The sequence below is a fragment of the Odontesthes bonariensis genome, chromosome 2, assembly GCF_027942865.1.
Source record: "Odontesthes bonariensis isolate fOdoBon6 chromosome 2, fOdoBon6.hap1, whole genome shotgun sequence".
NCBI classification, from domain to species: Eukaryota; Metazoa; Chordata; class Actinopteri; order Atheriniformes; family Atherinopsidae; genus Odontesthes; species Odontesthes bonariensis.
This window is the reverse complement of record NC_134507.1, coordinates 8134854-8158212: the sequence shown is the minus strand read 5'-3', so window position 1 is coordinate 8158212 and position 23359 is coordinate 8134854. Positions and strand designations below refer to the sequence as shown.

Below are 23359 nucleotides of genomic sequence, written 5' to 3'. Positions count from 1 at the left end.
AAAAGATCAAGGGGCTTCTGCACATTATGTACACAGGCTAGATTTCTACATTTTTATTTCTATATTTCTATTTTATTTAAGAAACCTGTTAAATATTGTTGTTGCATGCTTATTTTATCTTTATCTTATCTTTTATTATTATATATTTGGACATCCAGTGCGGGCAACAAAGAAAATAATGTCATTGTTCAGGGAAACACGTTTCTTACTGCACATGTGACAATAAACCTTTGAATCTTGAATCTTCTGATTCTGTGGGACGGATGTCTGTGACGGAGCACTGGAAGATGCTCCCTCCCTCCCCGGCCAATGAGGTGGGACGCCACCCAGACACATGGGCCAGGCCTCCCCAAAATAACCTGCCACCACTGTGCTGACAAATGTTGCTGCTTTTACTGGTGACAGGTTACCGCAGCTACTCGGCCGCACATTTTCCTGTAAACTTCCAAGGTTAACTCGGTGCAAGAAAACCCGGGAGGGCTGAGCAGCTGCTAGTGTGCAAGATTTCCCAAGGTGGCAGCAACCCGGGAAAGAGCAGAAACTTCCCCCCCCTTTCAGCATAGGTGCGCTCCAGTCCTTCACAGGGGCCAGCTGGGTTTATACTGAAGGTAAAACAAACTACCCCGTTAATTTGATTGTTCAAAGTCCTGGTAACTGTCTCTTGGCATTGGCCTCTGTGTGTGTTGCTTCAGAAAATATCTGACATGGAGTCTCAGACGAGCTTTGACTATTTTTGGTCGACTGTTGTGCTCCCGTGTAATCGAGTTATCTTAACCTGCCGGGATGTGTGCTACTGTTCAGTCAGGGAACTGATCATCAGAGTGGGTTAGGATTTATGTGTTGTCCCATTTATGATAATTCTAGTCCTGTTGGCATAATCGCATTAAAGTCTGATGTGACTGTTCAAAAATCAGGCTCGCAGGATAAGATGGATTGCTTTTTTTGTGTTGATTTTTTTTTTCGTGTAAACCGACTCCCCCCTCGCTATTATTAGATGTGACTCGGTGGGCTAGGAGCCTGTTTGCAAAGTATTAATGTTCACAACAGCTGCAGCGGCGGGTCCACTGGAAGGGCATCACCGCGTCTCTTAATTGCACCGATTTGAGTGTCAGCAACATATGCGTCCCCCTATCTCGTGTCTGTATTCAATAACTTGCTCATGCCTAGAGTCACAAAAATCTGTGCAAAGTCTAAACGTCATATAAGTGTTAATCAGAGGTGGACAGGGGGTAAAAAAGCATGCCTCCTGCCCATCTGATCTGGTGTCAGCACATGAACCCAACACCTTGTCCAGCATTTAAGCAAAAATAAAAAGCTATTTTTACCACATAACTCATTTATTTCACAAGGGATTGTTGTAACATAACGTTAAGTACAATATTAGAAACTTAAATCTAAATCCACGGATTACTCGACTCTTATGGTATGTTGCAACGTGACGGGATCAACTGATAAATTGCATGTTTTGTAAAATATCAGAAAATGGTTTAAATTGTATTTATCTATTTTATTATTATTATTTTTTATTTTTTACTAATATACTAATACTAATATTTTTATTTGTTAATTTTTGTTTTTTTCTATACATTCGTTCCTTTTACTATTTAATTGTGTGTGTGTGTAATGTTGCATAATTCACTTGAAGTCACTTGTCAAGGACTGAATTTATATTGTATAATAATATAATGTGGATTATTGTTTGGTCATTGTTATTGTTTGAAAAATAAAAAAAGTTTAAATCATAGAAAATGGTTTAAAATGAAAATAAAGCTGTTGATTTAAAATCAGTCAAATGCTATATTTAGCTGGAAATGATGCAAAATCTTTCTTTTTTAAATTTTTTATTTCACAATGCACTTAATGTTTTGAAATGGGGGGGCTGCCAGCACACCTGTGTAGCACCTGAGGGCGGTTTGACATCAACTTGATGAAACACTCGAGGCTTGAAGGCTCTGAAAAAGAAATCGCCCGGATGGCAGCATGTGTTGCTCTAACATCTGTGCATATTGTTCAGTGTTAAATCTGTGGAGCAGATTTGCGGGTTACTCGTGCACCTACGGACCCCCACGCCATTGGCAGACGCTGATTTCCAGACCTTAATGGGCCAAACAGTAAATGTTATTGCTAAATCAACATGCTGTATTTACAGTGAGAATGATTTGATATGGAACACCATGTATTTATATTGCTATCAGATTTGTTGGATGGTATCCTGTTCCTGCAACAGTCAACTTTTAGAGTCTGAAATATGCACCTGTCACTCAATCCCAATAAGTGTTTTGCAGTTTTCATGTTTCGTCAGTTATGTTGTTAAAATGTAATGAAATGATAAATAAACTATTGCAAGAAGCAGACAGCAGTTAAAAGTGGAACGTGAGGGGCACCTACTTTGATACAATAAGTCTGCAAAATCATATTATTCTTTTGAAGAATTACTCTTTCCTGGAAAAAAAACATAATTGAGATAATTGTTGATCGCTTGTATTTCCTTCATGAAGTTTTGGTCTACAGACTTTCACATAAGGCAGCATAAAAACAAGCAATTTAAAGAGAATAAAAAAATAGAATAAAAATGAAAACACAGTTTAAAAGCAATCAAAGAAGAGGGGAAGAAGAAAAATATAAACTCAACCATAAGCACACCGTGTGTACACTTGCTTGTGAGGTGGAAACGTACTCTAAAACCTGAGGTGTGGGCTGAAGCTCAGTCCAACCCAACAGCAGATTTGATTATTTGCATTTACATTCCTTTAACCGAATACTTTGTGTTTCTTTCAGCACCATGCAGGAGAACAACATCGACCAGCCGCCGTCGTTGTCTCAGCTCTTAAGGGAGAGCTACCTGGCAGAGGCCCGAGCCCAGCAGCGCCACAGCCGCTCAGACGCTTCTTCCTCACGCTTTCAGATCTATGGCACAATCAAAGGAAAGGGCGAGGACAACGTTGGCCACAGTGAGCCCCAATTGCCAGACCTGTCAGCCTTCCTCAGCCAAGAGGAGCTTGATGAGAGTGTGAACCTGGCCTGCCAGGCAATTGGACATGAGCCTCGTGAGGAGAGGGCAGAGCTCAAGGCCTCAGTGACACTATCACCGCCCACCAGCATCTCCTCAGTTTCTTCCTCCACACTCCCATCTGTTCCATTCTCCAACCCCTCTCATGCTTCTTTTGCTGCCTCGCCAACTGTGTCCTTCCCTCAGCCAGCCCCTGAGGTTAAAAAACCGACAGCAGCTCAAACAACGTTCGCATCCGACAGAAAGATGCACAAAGCGTCCGCACGGCAAGAGAACATGACCAGGAACAGCAAGGACTCCACCGAAGGATTCGACGACGACAACAGGCAAGCAAAAGGCGCTCCATACGGTCTTGAGACCCAGTCTAAGAAGGAGTTCCTAAATAAGGCAGCGGACTTCATCGAGGAGCTTTCTTCTCTCTTTAAGGCCAACAGCTCCAAACGGATGCGACCGAGAGCATGCAAAACCCACAGGAGCAGGACCCAAAACAAGAGCCAGAGCGACGAGGGGGTTTATCCCCTAAGCTCCGAAAACAGGGAGCGCACTGGCATACCTGTGGAGGTGGAGAAGGACAGACCCAGTCCAGCTGTTACCCACGACCCAGCAGTCCAGCAGGAGTCGGGGAGTGAACGCACTGAATTTCAAGACTGCAGAATTGCTGAGGAGGAACACTTTGATTCGGTGTCCCAGGAGACAGGGGGTCAGGCTGAAAGCTTTTCCTCAGTAGAAACTCCATTTCCTGCAGAGCCTGCGTGTGAGCCTCCTCAGTTCATTCAGAAACTGAAAAGCAGGGAGGTTCCTGAGGGTAGCAAGGTCCAGTTAGACTGCATTGTAAGAGGATGTCCTATGCCTGAAGTCCGGTAAGAAAACCCAAACCAGTTCTAAACTCCTCAACTTGCTTTTATACATTCACATTTCAGTGTGCAGAAAAGAGTATTTGCTTTTAGGCTCTTTAAAGATCCAACAGTTTTTTTTTTTGTGAAAATGAGCAAACGTGAATGAATCTCATTTGTCATGTTGTCAGTTTGTATCAGCAGTGGTGCCCCATCCGACTATTGGCAGTGTCCTAAAAGTTAATATCTACCAGGATGATCTTCATTATCTTAAACAATAAAACTACAATGTAGACTAGATATTTATGCTCCACTTAAGGTCATAAGCAAATATAATACCACGCATCTATTTTGTTGCCTTGACCTATTTATGCCAGGATACGGCACAGGAGAATCCTTCTGGTTGTTGAACCTCAAATGCAGGCAGAACAATGCGGTTTTGTCCTGTTGATGGGACACTGGTGAAGCCCATTGCTCTCAACAGATAGTGAAGGGTGCATAGAAGTTTGTCCAACTAGTCTACATGAGCGTTTGCAAGTTTGGGAAAGGCATATGAGCATATCCCTCAGGCTGTCCTTTGGGAATGCCATAGGAGCATTGTGCATTGGCCACAGCCGCAGGCCTATTGGTTCCTGTAAAACCTGAGCAAGAACTTGGTTCAGATTCCCTGCAGTAACTCAGGCTGGTGACCAGTGGGTGCTGGACAGCTTTGGCTGCTCTTTGTCACGGGTTTTCTTAAGAACTTATCCTGACAGAATTCATAGGCATAGCCAAAGAGCAGAGGATGTCCTTCCGGTTAGAGCACATCTTTTTTTTTAAATTTATCGTTGTTGTTGTTGTTGTTGTTTTTTCCGATGATGCAGTTTTGTTGGCCTCAACAGTTGGCGTCCTTGAGTTTGCATTTCGGCTATTTGTGATATGAAGCAGCGGCAATAAGAATTAGCACCTCCAAATCTGAAGCCACGATTGGTAGCCAGAAAAGGGTGGATTGCCCTCTCCGGTTTAGGGATAGGTTAACTCCTCAGGTGGAGGAGTTTTAGTTATTTGTGGCTTTTTTCACATGTGGAAGAAGGATGGAGTGAGAGGCTTAAAGGTGGATCCATGCAGCATCTGAAGTCATGTGAACACGAGCTGCTTGAGTATGTTTGTGCCCTCACTTGTCATCATAAGCTTATGACAGTGAGCAAAAGAACAAGATCACAGACAGAAGCCACAAAAAAAAGAGTTTCCACTGAAAGGTGTCAGCTCTCACTTTAACAAACAGGCTGAGCTCAGACATGTGGGAGATTACGTTTCTAAAGCGGTGCATATTTATTCAGACATTTATAATAACATTTCAAAACAAGAATTTGTTTTCATACTGAAGATACAGGCAAAGACACCACCAGAGGCTACCAAAACTGTCACACGGAAAAGTGAGGTAATTTTACAGGACGTCACAATTCTATGACATTGGTGGTGAACAAACACTCGCATAAAGACAAAAATAAAGCAAAACAAACACGACATAACACAGAAAAAGACAGCTAATCAGTTATTACTCACCAACGGGTACAACAAAGCGAAGTGTGAATTGATCTTGCATCCCATTTTTTTTTTCTGAACTCATGAGCACTAAAAGCCAGTCTGTTTATAATTAAAGGGCACGCGAGATCAAATTGCACCCCATTTGTGAATTTCACCATGCTGGAGGCTATATATCTTCATCCAAACAAGAAGTCATGTGCACATAGCTGATTTTTCTCAGATTTCGTTATTATCCGTTATTATTATTTAATTATACCTGAATAAGTAATCATGGTAGGACACTGTTGAGTGCCAATGTACAACAGCACTTTACAGGAGCATGATTTGGGGAAAAAAACAGGTTTGACACTACATACATTTGTTAGACTGAGTGTTAGCAAAGTTTGCCAGCATGAAGATTGGTAATGCCCTTACCCATCTATATGTTACATGTGAGTAAACAGATTACTACTTTAACTAATCAGCAGTTTAAGCACCAATACCACACACAAAGGGTTAGTGGGTGAGGATCACTGGTCCACTCTTTAATGCAACATCCGATTACATAAAGCTTTCTGTGTTGGTGTTTTTGGATAATGAGTGATTTTCTTCTTGAAACTTGACGTACATTTAGCTAACTTTAATATGTAATAACTTAAATTATTTTTCCTACAAATGAGCAGTTTTTGCAGATTAAGTCATTTTCTATCAGTATTGACTTTGCTTTTAAGGGTACACAAAGTCAAACAGGACATACTCAAGAATCAAACATGTATTGGTAATGGTACCCAAGTTGTCTTATATGCAACAATAAAAGGTGAGGTAATTAAACTTTGTGTAACAGTTTTCCCACCAGGGAGTATTTGCAGGTTTAATCTATTTCGGTCCATTTTTTTAGAAATACTTCAAATGTATTTAGTTTCTGACATATTTTTGTTTGTTCAGACACGTTAGACCATTTAAACAAACTGTGTGTGTCTCTAAGATCACCCTAAATAAGTCGAAAACACTTCAAGGAGAGGAAGCTAAGGAGGATGGTGCCGTGTTTGCTTGGGCAATGCTGACAGAAGTGTCATGTGATGATAGCCAACAGCTGATTCAGAAGAGTGCAAGTGCGTGTTTGTATAGGTGTGGGTCGCTGTGTGTTCAGGGGAGTAAATCACAACAGCACGAGGTTTCCTGTTTTAAAGACCGTGGATCCTGATCACTAATCATCTACTGTCAAAATGTGATGAAACACAAGAAGTCTTTACACTACACGGAGAACTCACAGAGCAGCTCTTGGTGTCAGAGAAAAGCAGGGCAAGCGTTGACATCAGCCTCTTGTTTTAATGCTTCTCTTCTGCTTCTTTTATGGCTGTTTTCTTAGACATGATTTAAAACAAAGCTTGGGCTTATAAGTTCCCTCCCATGCTGTCAAAGGCAGGTGGTGGACTATAGGGGGCATGGGCTTGTTAGCCCTTCTGAACATTGTTGAGCCACTAACTTATACTTGTCCGGGGAGAATGTTGCTCTCAGCCATTTTTAGACTGAACTGGCAATGCGAGCTGTAGTCCTGTCTGATAATGGAACTGACTGAGCTCTCAACAGAACCATGAGGAGTTTGGTAAGATTATTCACACAGTGCTCAGCTGATATCTTTATAGGGCTTGTTGCTGACAGCATACATGTGTGATGATGTGAGCTCTGATTCTCACAGCTTTAATGCTTGGGTCTTATTTGTGTATTTCATTGACACAGACATCTTTTCTTTAAATGTGATTTTTGCTGTTTCGGTGCACGCAGCTACGGTGTGTTGAAATAGAGGAGTCTAAACAGAGGTTCTTATTTCACATTATGAGGTGGTGTACTGCTTCTGGTGTGTCAGTGTGTAGCATTGTGTGTATTCTGACTCTATGTTTAGCATTGTGCGTAAGGTTGGGTCAGCCAGTCAGAGATCCTCGGCTCTGAAGGGAATCTCCTCTCCGGTTCTGATCTCCAGAGGGAAAATAACCCGGACAGGTGCAGCCTCCCGCCTCCTCTGCCGCTCATGTTTTCAAGTTAGGACCTTTACTCATTTGAAGTGACGCAGCTCGGCTCGGGCAGAACACGCACAGCACATTCCAGCAGCGTCACCTTTGTTGTATCCAAGTCCTGGGACTAGATCTCTACTGTTCTCCCCTTTCAGAATTTACAACAAAAATATCAAAGCTTTAGATGACTTCCAGATCGTGTCAGTGTGTGTTTTTTTTTTTTTTTTGCGTGAGCTGCTTTGGGAAACACTTTGTGAGGACGGGTTTATGGCTGTGTGATGGCGCTGTGCCAGAGAGTAACGCATCACCCCATTCTTGTTTGCTTATTGGCTGGATTTTTATAAAGCATCAAGGCCTCATCCTCTCAAAATAGATGTATGCTGACGTAGTGGCTGTGCATGTGTTGCTGGTCAGGACGGAGAAGAAGTAAGATCTTTACAACTCTACTTTTACATTGAAAAAATAGACTGTTGCCAGCTGCACATCCATGTTACTTGGAGGCTATGTAATTTTAGCCAAGCTTAAGATTTTGTTTAAGCCATTTATCATGTTTTGATAGAATTTTTGCACATTTATTCATTATTTTATGGTATACAGTTACAGATTTACTGGCTTTAGGATGCAGACCTGAAACAACCTGGTTTAAAAACCAAGTTTTACAATCATCAGCTTGAAAAACAACAGATTTTGGCAGACTTTATCAGTCTGCCAGCTTGGGAAGCTGGTAAAGCTTCTTGTCTTACGGGGATAGGGCTCGCTCATCAAAACATTTCTTCTTGGCCAATTAAATTGGCGTCAGGACAGAAACACTATTGGGGGAACTGGGAAAGACACTGCGTACTAGCAGCCTCATTGAAAACAGCGTTGGAAGGTTAATAGAAGGGAAAAGAACTGACATATGTGGGAAGAGTGGCTCTGAAATAAGATTGCTCGAGTAGGAGAGTGTTGAAAAAAATCCTCTTCTGAAAAATGAGTTCGGTGACACAAGCGTACTATGGATAAAGCCTGAAAAAAACTAGTTTACTGGCAGAAAAGAAGTAAAATCAAATTCTTGTGTGAAATCCCTAGGAAACATGTGATCAAATGTTTTTTGTGTGTTTCTGCTGCCTTGCAGGTGGTTTTGTGAGGGCAAGGAGCTGGAGAACTGCCCTGACATTCAGATCATCACCAGCGGGGAGCTGCACTCTCTCATCATTGCAGAAGCGTTTGAGGAAGACACTGGCCGCTATTCCTGCTTTGCGTCTAATTTCTATGGCACAGACTCCACTTCGGCAGAGATCTATGTTGAAGGTGATTCTCCTTTCTTTTTTCTGTTTTCATGTGGGCACATAATCGCACCACTCGATGCCAAACAAGCATGCGTTGTTCAATCTTACAGGTGCCTCCTCTTCAGATTCAGAGGGGGAGCAGCACTTTGAACAGTGAGTTTCTTACCTACAGTCATCGTTAACGTCCACTAAAAGATAAATGCAGTGTGAGGATCATACCAAGACTGAACAACTCTGTTTCTCCTTAACTTCTGTGATTTCAAAAAGGCTGCAGAGGAAACAATCTCAGTCGTCTTCACCTTTACCTCCATCATCGAGCCAAAGTCTCCCTGCAGAGGAGGACATCTCTGAGTCCTCACAGCCTGAAGCAGCCACTGAGGAACCAGCGGAGGAGCTCTTGGCTCTAATAACTAGCCAAGAAGTCCCAGAACCTCATCTACCGACATCTGCCACTATCCTATCCTCCCAGTCTAAAGTGTCCGTGGCACATCCTGCTCAGGAGGAGACAGCAGTGTTACCTGTGACGGTGTTTCCAACTTCAACCAGTGCTACAGAACTTAATGAAGCTCAGGGGGTGTCAACATCCATCCCGGTCATATCAGCACCACAGTTGGAGCAGGTAGCAGCAGCTTCAGAGCCAGTGCCTTTGGACCCAGTGGTGTCGTCTGTGCAGCCTGAGCTGTCATCTCCAGCACGGACACTCCATCTTCAGGTAGTAGAACTGAAATGTTTCCTATAACTACAGTTTTTCATTTATTTTTGGTCTTAAACAAATTGATCAAGCTCTCCCTGTTTTTTTCTTTCCTTTTTTTTAACAATTCAGAATCAAACGTCCAACCACATCTATCCACAAGGATTAAACGGGCAGCCTATCATGGCTGCTCCAGTATTCACAAAGGTAAGCTGATTTCTAAAAGGATGCGTACCTGTGCTGCGTCATACAGCTTAATGCAGGGGTCTTCAACGTTTTTCAGGCCAGGGACCCCCAAACTGATGGAGAGTTGGAGCAGGGACCCCCCTACTATTTATATGGTTTACAATTGTGTTTTATATTTAACGGGGCCTAGTGCCGTGTATAAATATAGCTACTCTGTTATTGTACATTCAACACTAAGCTATTCAAATAATACACAGGTTAATATATTCATGTTTTTATTTTAAACATGTGCAAGGTACAGGGTGGCCGTGCCACTGCCATTTATAAACAAACATCTTGCATACAACACTGAGCTATTCAAATAATTGTGACGTCCTGTAAAATTACAACACTGAGCTATTGAAATAATCCACAGATTTTAACTTTAAACATGCATGTAGATGGGACAATGAATTCTCAAACCATCTGTGGATGGCACACGTTTGCACACACCTCTGGCTTAATGTATGGATGCTCAGGTGACAGACAACCTGCCTTGTGCCACTAGAGCCTGCAGGACCTCACTGCATCTGAAGGCCAGCTGGTGGTGCTGGAGGGCCGCGTGAAAGGGGTGCCGTCGCCTCAAGTGGACTGGTACAGGGAAGGAAAAATCATAGAGGACTCTCCTGACTTCAGGATCCTGCAGAAAAGTAAGCTTCTGTCCTACTTCTGTTGTAACATTGGTGTCGTGTCATGTGTACAAATAGAAGTTTTTACATTTTTAAGATTTAAACTTTGAAAAGCTCGTTGTACCTTCGATTGGATGGTCAGCAGAAATGGCATAAGGCATAAAAACATAACACAAATTAATGGTGGTTTATATGAAATTTTGTTACAAGCGAGTTAAAGATTTAATTTCCATTAACAACTTTCTTCAGCTTAAATACTGCTACCATTTTACAAGACATTAGATTAAGCCTCTATCCTTCTTTAAAGTTGACAAAAGTTGACAAAATTTCAATTGTGCCCTATTGGTGCTAAAATTTTAATGTAAATCCACTGATTATTTTTCGAGTAAACCTTGCTACCAGACAACCAAACTCTATGGCAGAGTTGATAAAAAAATATGGTATTAACAAAAATGACAACTAAGAGTCACCTTGCATGACCTGATTGTGAACAGATCCATCATTAGGGATAATGAGTTTAGTTACGAAGCTAATTACAGTTTTTGTTTCTGTTTCAGAGCCCAGATCTCCGGCTGAATCAGGTACATACTTCATTCAACCGTCGTGTGTCAAAAACAGTCCTGTTGACTGCTGCAAGGCATTCGTGCCTGTATAAGAAGCTGCCGTGTGTACATATTACTCTGGTGAAGTGTTTATAGTCCTTGGCTGAAGCTTCTGTGCTTCTTCTGTACATAAGCCAGGGCTGCTCTTCTTAGACTCTGGACCATATAAGGTATTCTCCCATCCTGTCTTAAACCACTATGGCAGATCAATTCAACCTGCACCCGCTGCACACAGACTCTCAGACACAATGATGCAAAGGATACTCGTTGCTGGGCATTTGAAAACGAGAATCATCTATCTGTCTCTTGTACAATGCAGTTAAAGAATATCACATCATTTGAGCATCATTTCTCCCCCCTTTACCCCCAGAGGAAATATGCACTTTGGTCATCGCTGAAGTCTTTCCAGAGGATTCGGGAATGTTTATCTGTACAGCAAACAACAAGTATGGGACCGTTTCAAGTACCGCTGCACTGAAGGTCAAAGGTAATACTTCTCTTTTGCTTTACAAAAGCAATCCCAGTTTTATTCTTAGACTGAGCTTTCTATCCATCTCTACGGTTCTCCTCAGGAAATGGCAGCAACAGCAGCCACGTGAGGCCTTTCAGTAGTTTACCGGTAGAACCAAGCCAAATCCAAGGGTTTCCCCCCACAGCTCCAGCTGTAAACCCTCATGCAGAGGTTCCTGTGACCAGCAGCATCAAGCCCCACTCCAGCACCATTCGCCTCGACCCACTTGTCCCTACTACTTTACGCTTGGACCCGGTAAACACCAGCACCCTCCGTCTGGAACCGCACAGTTCTAGCGTGTTGCGTTCAGACCACCTCCGCACCAGCCTGCCCAGTCTGGAACCCGCCACTCTCACCAGCACCCCAACCTTAGATCCTCTCTCCCTCCACCGGGACTCTCCTGGATCCAGTGGCGCACATTCAGAACCACAGGGTGGCAACAGACAGATTTTCTCGTACCCAAAACCTTTCATCGCCTCCGACGCCGCGGCTGAGCTGGAAGGGCCCAGACCTTCAGTGACATCGCCAGAGATGAGCTCCAAAGTTAAGGAGACGCCAAACCACCTGAACGGGAGCCCCGCGGTGGTGCCCCTGCCCGACCCTCCACCGAACTCCTGCCTAAAAACAGGCACCCTGACAAACCACAGACACTCACGCTCCAGCTCAAGAGTCGGTCTGCGGGTGCACTTCAAACTTCCAGAGAAAGACGAGGGTGAACAAGGTGACGAATCCAGTTTCTCTGATGAAGACTTCTACTTGGGATCAGTCAGCAAAGAGCCTCCACCAGTGCTGGCTAAACCCAAACTGTGAGTAGACGGGTCTCTGTAATTAAGAAAAAATAGAATACATTAAAATGCCGATCGATTGAGATTTTATTTACCAAATTGTTACCAAAACTGTGTCCAAACTTTGGACTGTCTCAGAGTTGATGGGCTGTATTTTAAACAGCAGAGGGGGTGGGCGTTTCCTCCTGCAGTAGCTGGGAAAGCAGCTGAAATCATTTCGATTCGTATCTGAATGCACCAGGACTTCAAATGTGGACCTTCCGGCTTTCTAAAACAAAGGATGGGGTTTTTTATTTGTAAGTTTTCTTCCATGCATTTGCATTGATCTATCCCAGAAAAAAGCTGTAATCAAGTCGCGTTTAGTGGTTTGCTGATTGTCGTTGATCATTTATATGACATCATGGGTTGAAAAGCATTAAGATAAATCAGACATGTTGGCCACTTTAGTTTACTGTAAGTGGATGTCCATTCATTTGATGAGAAATAAAAGCGCAGTCCTGTTTAGACTCAGCGTGTTTAATGCTTAGTTGAAACTGTTTGCGGGCTACTTGTTCGTAGTCCATAAAAGGGCAGAATATTCTGCTGGCTTGGGCTCATTCCTGCTGGGGTTTACTGCAAGGACTGAATTTATGAGAACAGTGCACTGACCCTGTCTCATCCACTCCTTGTATAGTTTTGGTTGTTCTTTTATTTTGCTTTTGTTTGATCAACAGGGACCCAGCTCAGCTCCAGCTTCTGCACAACCAGGTCCTAATGGAGCAGCAGACTGAACCTCACACCCAAACCCCCATCCAGCCTCCGTCCCAGCCTCCGTCCCAGCCCCCGTCCCAGCCTCCGTCCCAGCCTCCGTCCCAGCCCCCGTCCCAGCCTCCGTCCCAGCCCCCGTCCCAGCCTCCGTCCCAGCCTCCGTCCCAGCCCCCGTCCCAGGTCCAGATCCAGCCTGAGGTCCAAAGCTCCCAGGAAAATTCCCTGTGGTCACCCAGAATGCACCGTGAACCCCACGTGCAACCTTTCCAGTCGTACCTCAACACGACAACACCCCCGCGGCAGATTTCTCACTCTGCACCTGCACTCACCACCGCCCCCTCTGCTCCCTCAATGACTTCTGCTCCCACCTTTTCACCTCTTCCTAAGACCCCCCCTCCGTCTGTCCCTCAGCTTAAGACTTCCTCCCTGGTGACCGCCCTTCCTCCTGCCCCACAGCTGAACACAGCTCCCGCTCTCAGTGCAGCACACGTGAGCCAGATCAACACCATCCATGCCTCCCACCTGAACCTTTCCCCTGCAGCCTTTGCCAGAGCTGCACCCACAACCCCATTTTGTCCCCCCCCTGCTCCAAAGCTTAGTACAGTCCCTTTAGATTCAAATCCAACCTTACAACAGACCACATCCCCTGCCCAAATGCTGAGAAGCACCCATGCATCCCTCATGAATCTCACCTCCATCTCCCACACCTTTAACTACGCCCGGCCAAAAGAGTTTATCAAAGCTCAGCCCTTTTCGCCCGTCAGGAGTCCTTCCCCAACAGAATCGCCAGTTCCTCTGCTCAATGAGCTGGCTGCTGAGCTCAACTCTTCAGCAGCTAGTTCCCCCACTCTCCCGCCGTTCTCTCCCCCACCCAAGATCTACCCTACAAGGGTGCTCAAGTCCCCCACCAGCCCTCTGTCCCTCGTGTCCTCACCCACACCGGGGTCAGCGTCATTCCTGAACAGCATGTTCGCCTTACGAGCCCAGTCGCCCCCACAAGCCTCTTCTCCCACCTCGAGCAGCTCAAGCCCCAGTCCCATCCAAAACCCCGTGGCCTTCCTCAGCTCCGTCCTGCCTTCGCTGACCCCAAGCCAGCCCACCAACTCCATGGGCCTGCCCAAGGGAGCTCCACTCGGGTACGCTTTTTGTGGCAGAACTGTCAGTGAACTGTCACACATTTGACCACATATTCACCCTCTTTCTCTGCAGGGTTCAAAAGAAGGTACCCAAGACACGCCTCCAATCAGCTGAAAGCATCCGTGAAAGCAGAGAAATTCTCCTCCAGGACATTGAGAGGAAGCTTCAACTCAAAGACGATACTCCAACATTTGCACATCAACAGGTAAGCAGGGTCTCTGCAGCCCTGATTCCTTTCAATTTCTCCACAGCCTAATTTGCAGGGATGTAGCGGTGCATAAACAACTTTCGGCTCTCTGACTGGGTCGACTGAGTTTGTTTATTTCAACTGTTGACTACTGTGTGAAAATGAATGTCAGTGATATTATTTAGAAATAGTACTGTGCTAATCCTCAACCAACCAGCTGTTGCAAAATAGTTTTCTATGATTTCTTTTAAGAAATAACTCCTTCAGCTTTCTACGTGCAGATATATACAATCCTGTGACCAAAAAAGTTGGGACTTTGTGTTAGAGGTAAATGAAAACAGAATGCAATGTTAGACAAAGTATTTAATAAGCACGCTTAATAGAAAACAGTGCAAATAAATATTGTAAAAGGTTAAAACGGCAAAATATAATAATTTTAATAATAATGATATGAAAACAATGAAATATTAGTTTCGAAACAAGCCCATGTGCAGTGCTGTGCAAACGGACACAATTCTGTTCTCCAGATAACTGCATGAGCTCAGGAACACTTCTGAGGGGATTTTGTAGGTCTGTGAGGACACCAATAATACTGATATGCAAAGGTTTTTGAAAAACATAAGTCAGTCCTTTAGGAAAAGCCTTGTTTATTTCCCTAAGACAAAGTTTTTCCATGTGTTACAGAAACATGTCTCAATAGTTAGAGAGTTTAGGTGCTAAACATGCCAAATAGTAAAAAATAAAGAATACTATAACAGAAGCCTCAAAGTGTTTAAAACTGAGCCGAAATCCCATATCCAGCAAGAATGGGGAAAGTTTTATACTTCACACTTAAAGGATGCTGTGAAAAGAAGAGGTGACGACCCACTGTGGTAAATATAGCTGGCCTCTAATTAAGAATGAGCATACAGGAAAATACGTGCAATTTCTCGGTTTCAGCGTGTGATGTGTTTTAATAATTTGAAAGTCAACGCAAGACATTCTGTTTTCCTTTGCTTTACACGCCGTCCCATCTTTTTCGAAGCCTTGGTTGCATATGTGTAAACAATCTGAGATGATTGTCTCTCGACAGATGTTTTTTTTAAAAAAAACGTACGCTCAAATGTAAATACGAGACCCACAGTCACTCAGATTAACTCAATGATGAACTCGCTTCAGTTCAGCGCAGCATCGACTCTCATTCCTGTTCATTCATCATTGTGAGTCCGCGTAGCGTAACAACATTCAGTGTGAGTACTAATAACAGCAGCTTGTGTGTTATACCATCAGTATATGCTTGTATGTACTGTTTGTGCGTCTTTGATGTTCATCATCCATCCCTATCCTCCCATAGAAGCTGAGTAATAAGGGGAAAACAGCAAGCAGACCCCTTGGACCAAACATTCCTGCTACTGTCATTAACTATGATGAGGTACAAGGATCTTCCCGTCCCAAGCACTGCTTTGTTCAAGGCTGTATGGGTTATCATAATGTCTCAAAGAGTAAAACATTTGGATAGTCTCACACTGACCTACATACTATGGTTAATCAGTATCTCTAATCAAGCACTCAAGTTTTTGTTAACTAATTAAATAACCTGCACGAGAAATCTAAAATTCAAGAACGGAAAATTCCTTAAACTAATTAAATGTAATGACCCTATTGTTTATTAAACTGTGTACAATTTTATTTTAGCTCATTTATAAGTCACAACTTTCCCACTGAAGCTTGCAGCTCCTTTTTCCAAAAGGAAGATGTGGTTAGTTACATTTAAGCAAAATGGGGGGGGGATTGGGGTTTTCGGCTTCCTTTCATCTTCTGTTATTTGGTTTGGTTGGATGAACGAAATATTTCACCAGCCAGGAGTGATATCCGATGATGTCACTGCATGAGCCTTATCATAAAGTTGTTAACAACCCAGTCTCCATAAACGTTGAAAAACTGCGGGAAACGGAAATAAGGACAGAACACACAGATTTTCCAAGTTACTCAAAGCCTACAGTTCATTGTAGATGGTGCAAAGACAACTTATCCAGTGTTGAAACAGAGAGATGGCAGTGGTTCAAACGCTGAACGCTGAACTGAGGAGGCCAGCTGCTGTAGTTTGGAAAGAAAATGGCTTGATGTAGGATTTCAGCTGCTCGTGAATTGTGGCATTTTTATTTATTTTTTGGTTTAATATCAGGTTCTCAATGCGAGGCTTATGGTGCTAAAAGGGCAGCCACCCAAACTCTTTTATTACAGAACCATGCTATTTTGATACAAGCAGAATAGGATTTTTCGTTGTCTTGCTGAAATAAGCAAGACCTTCCAGCTTTGGTCCTGGATCTTGTTGAGATGCGACGTGTTTTTATTTGCAGGTTACAGTCTAATCTCACCTTTCGAATGTGACCAACTGTGTTCACCGATTTTCCCTTTTTTTTAAAGGTCCCATATTTTTAAAGGGCTCCTTTGCAGTGTAATAATTTCTTTTAAAGATGTACATTGAGTTTTTCTGTTTTTGTATGTAGCAACGGCTCTTCTTGTGCCACAACGAAGGCAGCTGAAATCCTATTTTGTAGCCCCCCCGTCTCTTTGAGAACCTCCTCCTTGGTTAAGAACGGCAAAAAATAAGAACATTTCTCAGTTTCAACATTGTATATCTTGTTTTTTTTAGCTCTTTCGGTGACATGTAGGGCTTGAGTAATTTGCAAATCATTAAAAAAACTCTGCTCTCCTGTTTCTGTTTTTATTTGAGTTTTAAACAGCGTCTCAACAGTTTTGGAAACAGTTTTGGGTTGCAAAGTTACTTAACTTTGTGTTAAGATGTTAGTAACAGATTGTTACTTCAATACCGCCGTTGCAACATGGTAAACAAATGCACGTTGTTTCATGTTCCTGATTGCTGCAAACCTCTCCTATCTCAATGTGTATGCATGATACCGCAGCCATCAGTTTCAGGTTTGATGCAAGCACAAATGGCGCATGCAGACATGTTGCTGTTGCGACTACTTTTATGTCGTGGTTTATCTTCCCCCAGGAGTACAAAGTGTCCAGTTTTGAGCAAAGGCTAATGAGCGAGATTGAGTTCCGTTTGGAGCGAACACCGGTGGAGGAGTCGGATGATGAGGTGCAGCATGATGATGTCCCCTCTGGGAAATGCATCGCGCCGATATTTGACAAGAAACTGAAGAATTTCAAGGCGGTGGAAGGCGTGCCCGTTACTTTCTCATGTAAAGTAGTGGGAATCCCACTTCCAAAGGTGAGAGGTGAACAGCTTCGCTCTACAAATGAATGTATGATCTTTGACTTGTTGTCTCGTGTTTATCACGTACGCCTGTGTCCCTCATCAGGTTTACTGGTTCAAGGATGGCAAGCAGATCTTGAGGAAGAATGTCCATTACAAGAAGATAAGAGAGGGGGATGGGACCTGTGCTCTGCACATAGAGTCCACGACCAGTGACGATGACGGCAACTACACCATCATGGCATCTAATCCGCAGGTATCACTTGGATCTCAGTTTGCTATGCCTGCTGTCTGCACTTTCTTTCCGAACACTCAGGCTGATTTGTGATTTAATGATCATCAGGGACGAATCAGCTGCTCGGGTCATTTGATAGTCCAAACTGGACCGCCCCGGAGTCGACTGACACCCATTCACTCTCAGAGGTGAGCGAGCGTAAAATGTGATCTGCAGATGTAAACCTAATCCTTCTGCTGCATGGGGAACAGCTACTACTCTACTACTCCAAAGTGTCTTCATTCAGCATTTTGAGTTGGTACGAAAACATTTCCTGAATGATTTAGACCAGAGATCTTCAACAGGGGGTCCGCGCAGGTACTGCAGGGGGGTCGCGAAATCTTTGGTTGATTAGACGATTTAAAAAAATTTTTTTTCAAACAGTTTTTTCTCACAAATTGTGTGCAAACGTGTGCCATCCACAGATGGTTTGAGAATTCATTGTCCCATCTACATGCATGTTTAAAGTTCAAATCTGTGGATTATTTGAATAGCTCAGTGTTGTATGCAAGATGTTTGTTTATAAATGGCAGTGGCACGGCCACCCTGTACCTTGCACATGTTTAAAATGAAAACATGAATATATTAACCTGTGTATTATTTGAATAGCTTAGTGTTGAATGTACAATAACAGAGTAGCTATGTTTATACACGGCAAAGGCCCCGTTAAATATAAAACACAATTGTATGCCATATAAATAGTAGGGGGGTCCCTGCTCCAACTCTCCATCAGTTTGGGGGTCCCTGGCCTGAAAAACGTTGAAGACCCCTGATCTAGACACTTTAATCTAGCTGCCCCTATCTATGAAGTCATTCAGAGCTTCTTTCTTTCTTTTTTTTCAACGTGCAAAACCTAAATTTGTGCGAACACACCTGCTACAACTACATCACAATGCGTTAACAACTATTTGCGTTTCTCAAAAAAAAAAAAAAAAGGTAAAGGACCACAGATGACTAATATTGAGTAATGAGATTGTGTGTTTGCGTCCCGTAACATGCTCTTGTCGCCCCGTCACGTTGTCAGAGTGCGAGCCCGCATACAGGAAGTAGAAGGTGAGCAAACCCAGGAGCGCTTTTTTCGCCCTCACTTCCTCCAGGCTCCGGGGGACATGATGGCTCACGAGGGGAGACTGTGCAGACTTGACTGCAAAGTAGGTAGTGGGACCTGCCGTGAGATAATGTCAGCAAAATAAAGAATTTCTTTCTCAGCTTACTGTCAACCTTTTCTTTTTTTTTTTGTTCTTCCAGGTGAGTGGTCTACCTAACCCTGAGATAATGTGGCTGGTCAATGGGAGGCCGATCTATCCGGACCTTTGCCACAAGATGCTTGTGCGGGAGAACGGCATCCATTCCCTGGTCATTGACCCTCTGATTCAGAATGACGCGGGCACTTACACCTGTATTGCCAGCAATAAAGCAGGGCAAAGCTCCTTTAGCCTCGAACTGAATGTTGTGGGTGAGCACTGGACACCGTCAATGACTTTAGTTTCTCAGTGGCGAAAAGAGGAAAGTGATTGCTTGCAATTCAGCTGAATACACCTCTACAACTTATGTGATGTCTTACTCTTTAGAGAAAGAGATGAAGCACCCGCCCGAGTTTGTGGAGAAGCTGCAGAACGTGGGTATTCCTGAGGGGACCCCGGTGAGGCTGGAGTGCCGTGTGCTGGGGATGCCCTCTCCGGTCATCTTTTGGAAGAAAGACAATGAGACCATTTCTAAAGCTAAGGACAGAATCTGGTAAGCTGGAAGTGTCAGTGCCATACTGCGATTTCTACCTTAAAACTAAACAGGGTTATGACGAACTGCAACAATGCCCAAGCTCGCTTTGAAGCATGTCATACCCAACTCTTTTTTTCTTGTCTATATCTCACCATACTTCCACAAAAAAAACTCATTCAGGCCCCGTTTATACAATAGGAAGACGCAGATATTTTCCTGCGGTTTGGCCTCTCATTTACACCAAAACCCCGTTTTTATCACAGAAAACGATTATTTCTAAAACCTCCGGCCAAACTGGAGATTTCTGATAACGCCGGTTATGTGTTGCCGTGTCAACTGGGAGAAACGGCGTTTTAGGTTCTTAAACGTCACATTATGCGCCAGAAAATGCTTAACAGACACAAAATCAAATTGCGTGTTTGTCATTAATCCAGAAAAAGTCGCTCGTGTTATTTGTTGGTGTCGATTCTCCGGATTTTGATTGGCTTGCATGGCTTTATTCCTTTCCCTACACTGCCATTATTATGTTATTAATAGTTATTATGGCGCTTGACGGCGTATTTATGCGGGTTGATGTAAATGACAAGTTTTTTGAAAACGATGTTGTGTGCACGATGTTATTATTGAAAACGGAGGGGGGGGGGATATTCGTTTCTCTAAATATGTGTAAATGTGGCCTTAATCTCTGATAAAATGGGACTGAATTCTCCGTTATTTTTTTTTTTTATTTCAGGATGACCCAGGATGCCACAGGATATGTGTGTCTCCTTATTCAGCCAACAAGAAAAGATGATGCTGGCTGGTACACAGTGTCAGCAAAAAATGACGCTGGAGTTGTATCTTGCACCTGCAGACTTGATATCTATGGTAAATACTCTGTGTAGTTGCGTGCAGCTTTGTTAAGAAACCCACTCTGTCACTATGTGTAGTAATATTAGCTTACTGCTGCGTCTTCAGCACAGTGGCATCAGAGTGTCCCAGCACCCATGAGGAAAGCTCCACGAACAGGCAGTCGCTACGCCGCTCTGACAGGCCAGGGGCTCGACATTAAGTCGGCGTTCCCCACGTCAGACACCAGCCCCATCCTGTTCGCCAGCTCCCCTCCCGAGGCCACGCTGGAGAGCGAGGAGCTGTGAGCGGTCTGAGGTTTCGGGCCTTCCGGCACATTCTGTGACCTCCCTGAGATTAAAGCAAGAGAGAGCTCAAAGGGAAACACCTAACAGAGCAGATTTTGTGTGATGCATTTTTGAAGTGTAACATTCAGATTAGAACGGCAGAGACTCACGTTCATGCTGTCGGCACGGATAGTGGGTTTGTCACCATTCCTATTTACTCAAGTCATATAAAGAGTGTTTTACATACAGAAAAAAAACAAAAAAACTACAGATTTACAAAGTCTTAGCTCATGAGCCACTGGTGGGGTGGGATATTGTTGTCTGGTTGGTTTGAATGATTCACATTTACTTTCACCATCATATTTAGCTGTGATGCCAAGGTTTCTGAATGCTGGTGAAAGTATCTGCTCTTAATTGTTAATCCTGTTTTATGAGTGGTCGTGGCACCACTTGTTTCTACAGCAAATCACACACACACACCTGCACTGCTAGCAACAGTTTCTTTTTAACTTATGAGTTATTTTTTTTAATCAATAACTAGTTTAGAATATAAACAGAATGTGGCCAGTTTTCCACATTTCAGGTTTCAGACTCATCCTAAGTGTTTTTTTCCCCCCATCAGTCTACACATAGTTTTCCACAGTGATATTGCACAACTAGGTTTTTCGACTTTTTGGTCAGTTGGAAAAAACTGATCAAAAAGTGAACAAATATCCCTTTTCCATAAGTAATCAGACTCTTCACTTAATACCGGTTTAAAACACCTTTCCATGCAGTGACATAAGCATTCGAGCTCAACTATGTTGGATGGGGATTGCCAGTGCGCCGAATTTTCTGGATAAAGTTTTCCCTCTTTGGGGGACTTTGTTAAATGTAAATAAAAACTAAATGTGAGGATAAACCTCATCAAACGTTAAAAGTGGAACATTGTTGCTAAATTGTAAAAGATTTGAGCACATCTTGGATTTGATGCCAGCAAGATGTTTTAAAAGAAAGTTGGGATGGGGGCAACAAAAGGCGAGAAAGTGAGTGAAGAAAAAAAAAACAAAGATAAACAGCTGGAATAACCTTGTTGTAGCTAATAAGGTCAGTAATATGATTGGATATAAAAAAGAGCTTTGAAGACTTTGGATATTCCGTCATCATGATAATATCATCATCATCATAAACAAGCAAACAAAAATTACAAAAATCCAGAGAAATCTCTGTGTAGGCAGTGCTGCAAAAAAAAAAGAAAGAAAGAAAGAAAGACATGATTCTGTGATGGAAATCAGTGCATGGACTCGGGAACAGTTCCAGAAATCTGTTCACCGCTCGCAAATGCAGGTTTGAAAGTATTTTCTGCGTTCTCTCGCGAATAGAATATTGGTTTACGAGATTTGCAAATTAGTGCGTTCTGCTTTTGATTTACATTTCACGCTCCAAACGTTTTCGACATTGGCGTTGAACACATTCATCTTTACCCGACGAGTCTCCGAGCCCAGCACAGGAAAACCTCCCCGCAGAATGATACTGCCATCACCAAGTTTGACTCTACAGATTTCATTCACGGGCACTGACATTTGCCACACACCAATGGAAATATTGGCTCTATAATTCAGTCTGTCTGTCATTCAGCTGGCTTTTGGTCAAATCCCCACTGAGTTACTATGTGTTTTAGTGAGGAATGGCTTCTGCCTGGCCACTCTACCATAAAAGCCTGACTGCAGTAGTGTTGCAGTGACGTTGGGCTTTTTGTAAGATTGTCCTCAACAAAGAAACTTCGGATGTAATTCATAGTGACCTGTGACCCTGTGACCGAAGCGCTCTGTCCTTTATTGCTCAGTTTTGCAGGGCAGCCACCTCTAGCTTTTTTTTTCTTTTTCTTTCCTCGTATCTTCCCCAAATCTTCGCCTTGACTCCCCATCTCATAGAGGTACAAGCAATGTTACGATGTCATGGTTTGGGTTCACTCTAACTCGCTTGATGTGTCTGCTCGCTATTTATGATCAAAGAGTTTAATAAGACGGACCCCAGTTAGGCAGTCTAGGGATCGCAAGGACCCCCGATAGAAGCTTACTGGCTGTTTCAATCTTTTAATGTTGATAGATAAATAAAAAACTCCAAAAATACCGTTTTGCCTTTACTTTGTGGACACTGTTACATTGTGTGTAGAATGATGGCGGAAAAAAAATAGATTAAAACAAAAAAAGAGTCCATTATAAGTTGAGTTTAATTTCAGAAATGGGAAATTAAAGACTGAGATGTTATAATTTTCCACATTGGCTCCATGAACCCATTAGGATCTGATACAACAAGTCTACAGGGTGCCTCACATCACATAAACATGGGTTTATAAACATCTGAATGTGCAATTTAGACGAGTGGATTTAAATGGCTCCAACAGGGTGGGATTCTCACTGTGTTTAAGAGAGTTATTTCTTAAAGTTTATCACCGCTTCATGTTTTTTTCCATACGCCTGCATGCCTGTAGCTGATAAAGATGTAGATGTAACCAAACAAACATGCTGTGCCCTCTCATAACTCAACCGTCCTGTGATTCCTGTTTAACTGATGGCTTATTGTTGAAAATCCAGACTTTTTTTTCCCCCTGTTGGGTTTATTAATCTTTGTGTTGACAAATATTTATCTGCAAGGAAACATGTGCAGTTTAACACATGTTATCAGAACAATAAGTCAGATTTGACTTGAAAGCGCATGAAAAATGTCTCCTGAAAGTTTTTTTTCTTTGTCAAATATATCACGCAGAGGTTATTACTGAACATCAAGAGACTGAGTCAATATATTCAAGTCAGTTTGGGAACCGACAGGAGACCGGTTTGAAAGCATATAATCAGCTGATGTAAAGTTGCACACTGTAAAATAGTTTTGTCCGTCTCAGAATAAAATTATATTTATTCAAA

General features: G+C 43.0%; 1 protein-coding gene across 3 annotated transcripts; it reads left to right on the top strand.

Annotated features, from left to right (window-relative positions):
- The first annotated feature begins 395 nt into the window (after window positions 1-395).
- mypn (myopalladin) lies at window positions 396-23359 on the top strand. Of its 3 annotated transcripts, XM_075475448.1 has the most exons (21): window positions 396-608; window positions 2779-3870; window positions 8476-8651; window positions 8740-8782; window positions 8897-9341; window positions 9453-9527; window positions 10054-10195; window positions 10732-10755; window positions 11147-11263; window positions 11349-12093; window positions 12786-13955; window positions 14029-14161; window positions 15477-15554; window positions 17142-17363; window positions 17455-17604; window positions 17692-17771; window positions 18647-18773; window positions 18871-19078; window positions 19194-19359; window positions 20075-20208; window positions 20299-23359. In XM_075475448.1, exons 2-21 carry the CDS (start codon window positions 2783-2785, stop codon window positions 20475-20477), a joined length of 5502 nt encoding a protein of 1833 aa, XP_075331563.1. In that variant the 5' UTR covers window positions 396-608; window positions 2779-2782; the 3' UTR covers window positions 20478-23359. The 3 variants fall into 3 exon arrangements, with proteins under 3 accessions (XP_075331563.1, XP_075331567.1, XP_075331575.1); XM_075475452.1 differs by lacking the exon at window positions 15477-15554; XM_075475460.1 differs by lacking the exons at window positions 396-608; window positions 2779-3870 and adding an exon at window positions 7637-7787.

Coding starts and splice junctions, on each gene's coding strand:
- mypn (XM_075475448.1), top strand. CDS start 2,783: ATGCAGGAGAACAACATCGACCAGCCGCCGTCGTTGTCTCAGCTCTTA. Junction 13,956..14,028: donor CCCAAGGGAGCTCCACTCGG/GTACGCTTTTTG, acceptor CTTTCTCTGCAG/GGTTCAAAAGAAGGTACCCA. Junction 14,162..15,476: donor CAACATTTGCACATCAACAG/GTAAGCAGGGTC, acceptor ATCCTCCCATAG/AAGCTGAGTAATAAGGGGAA.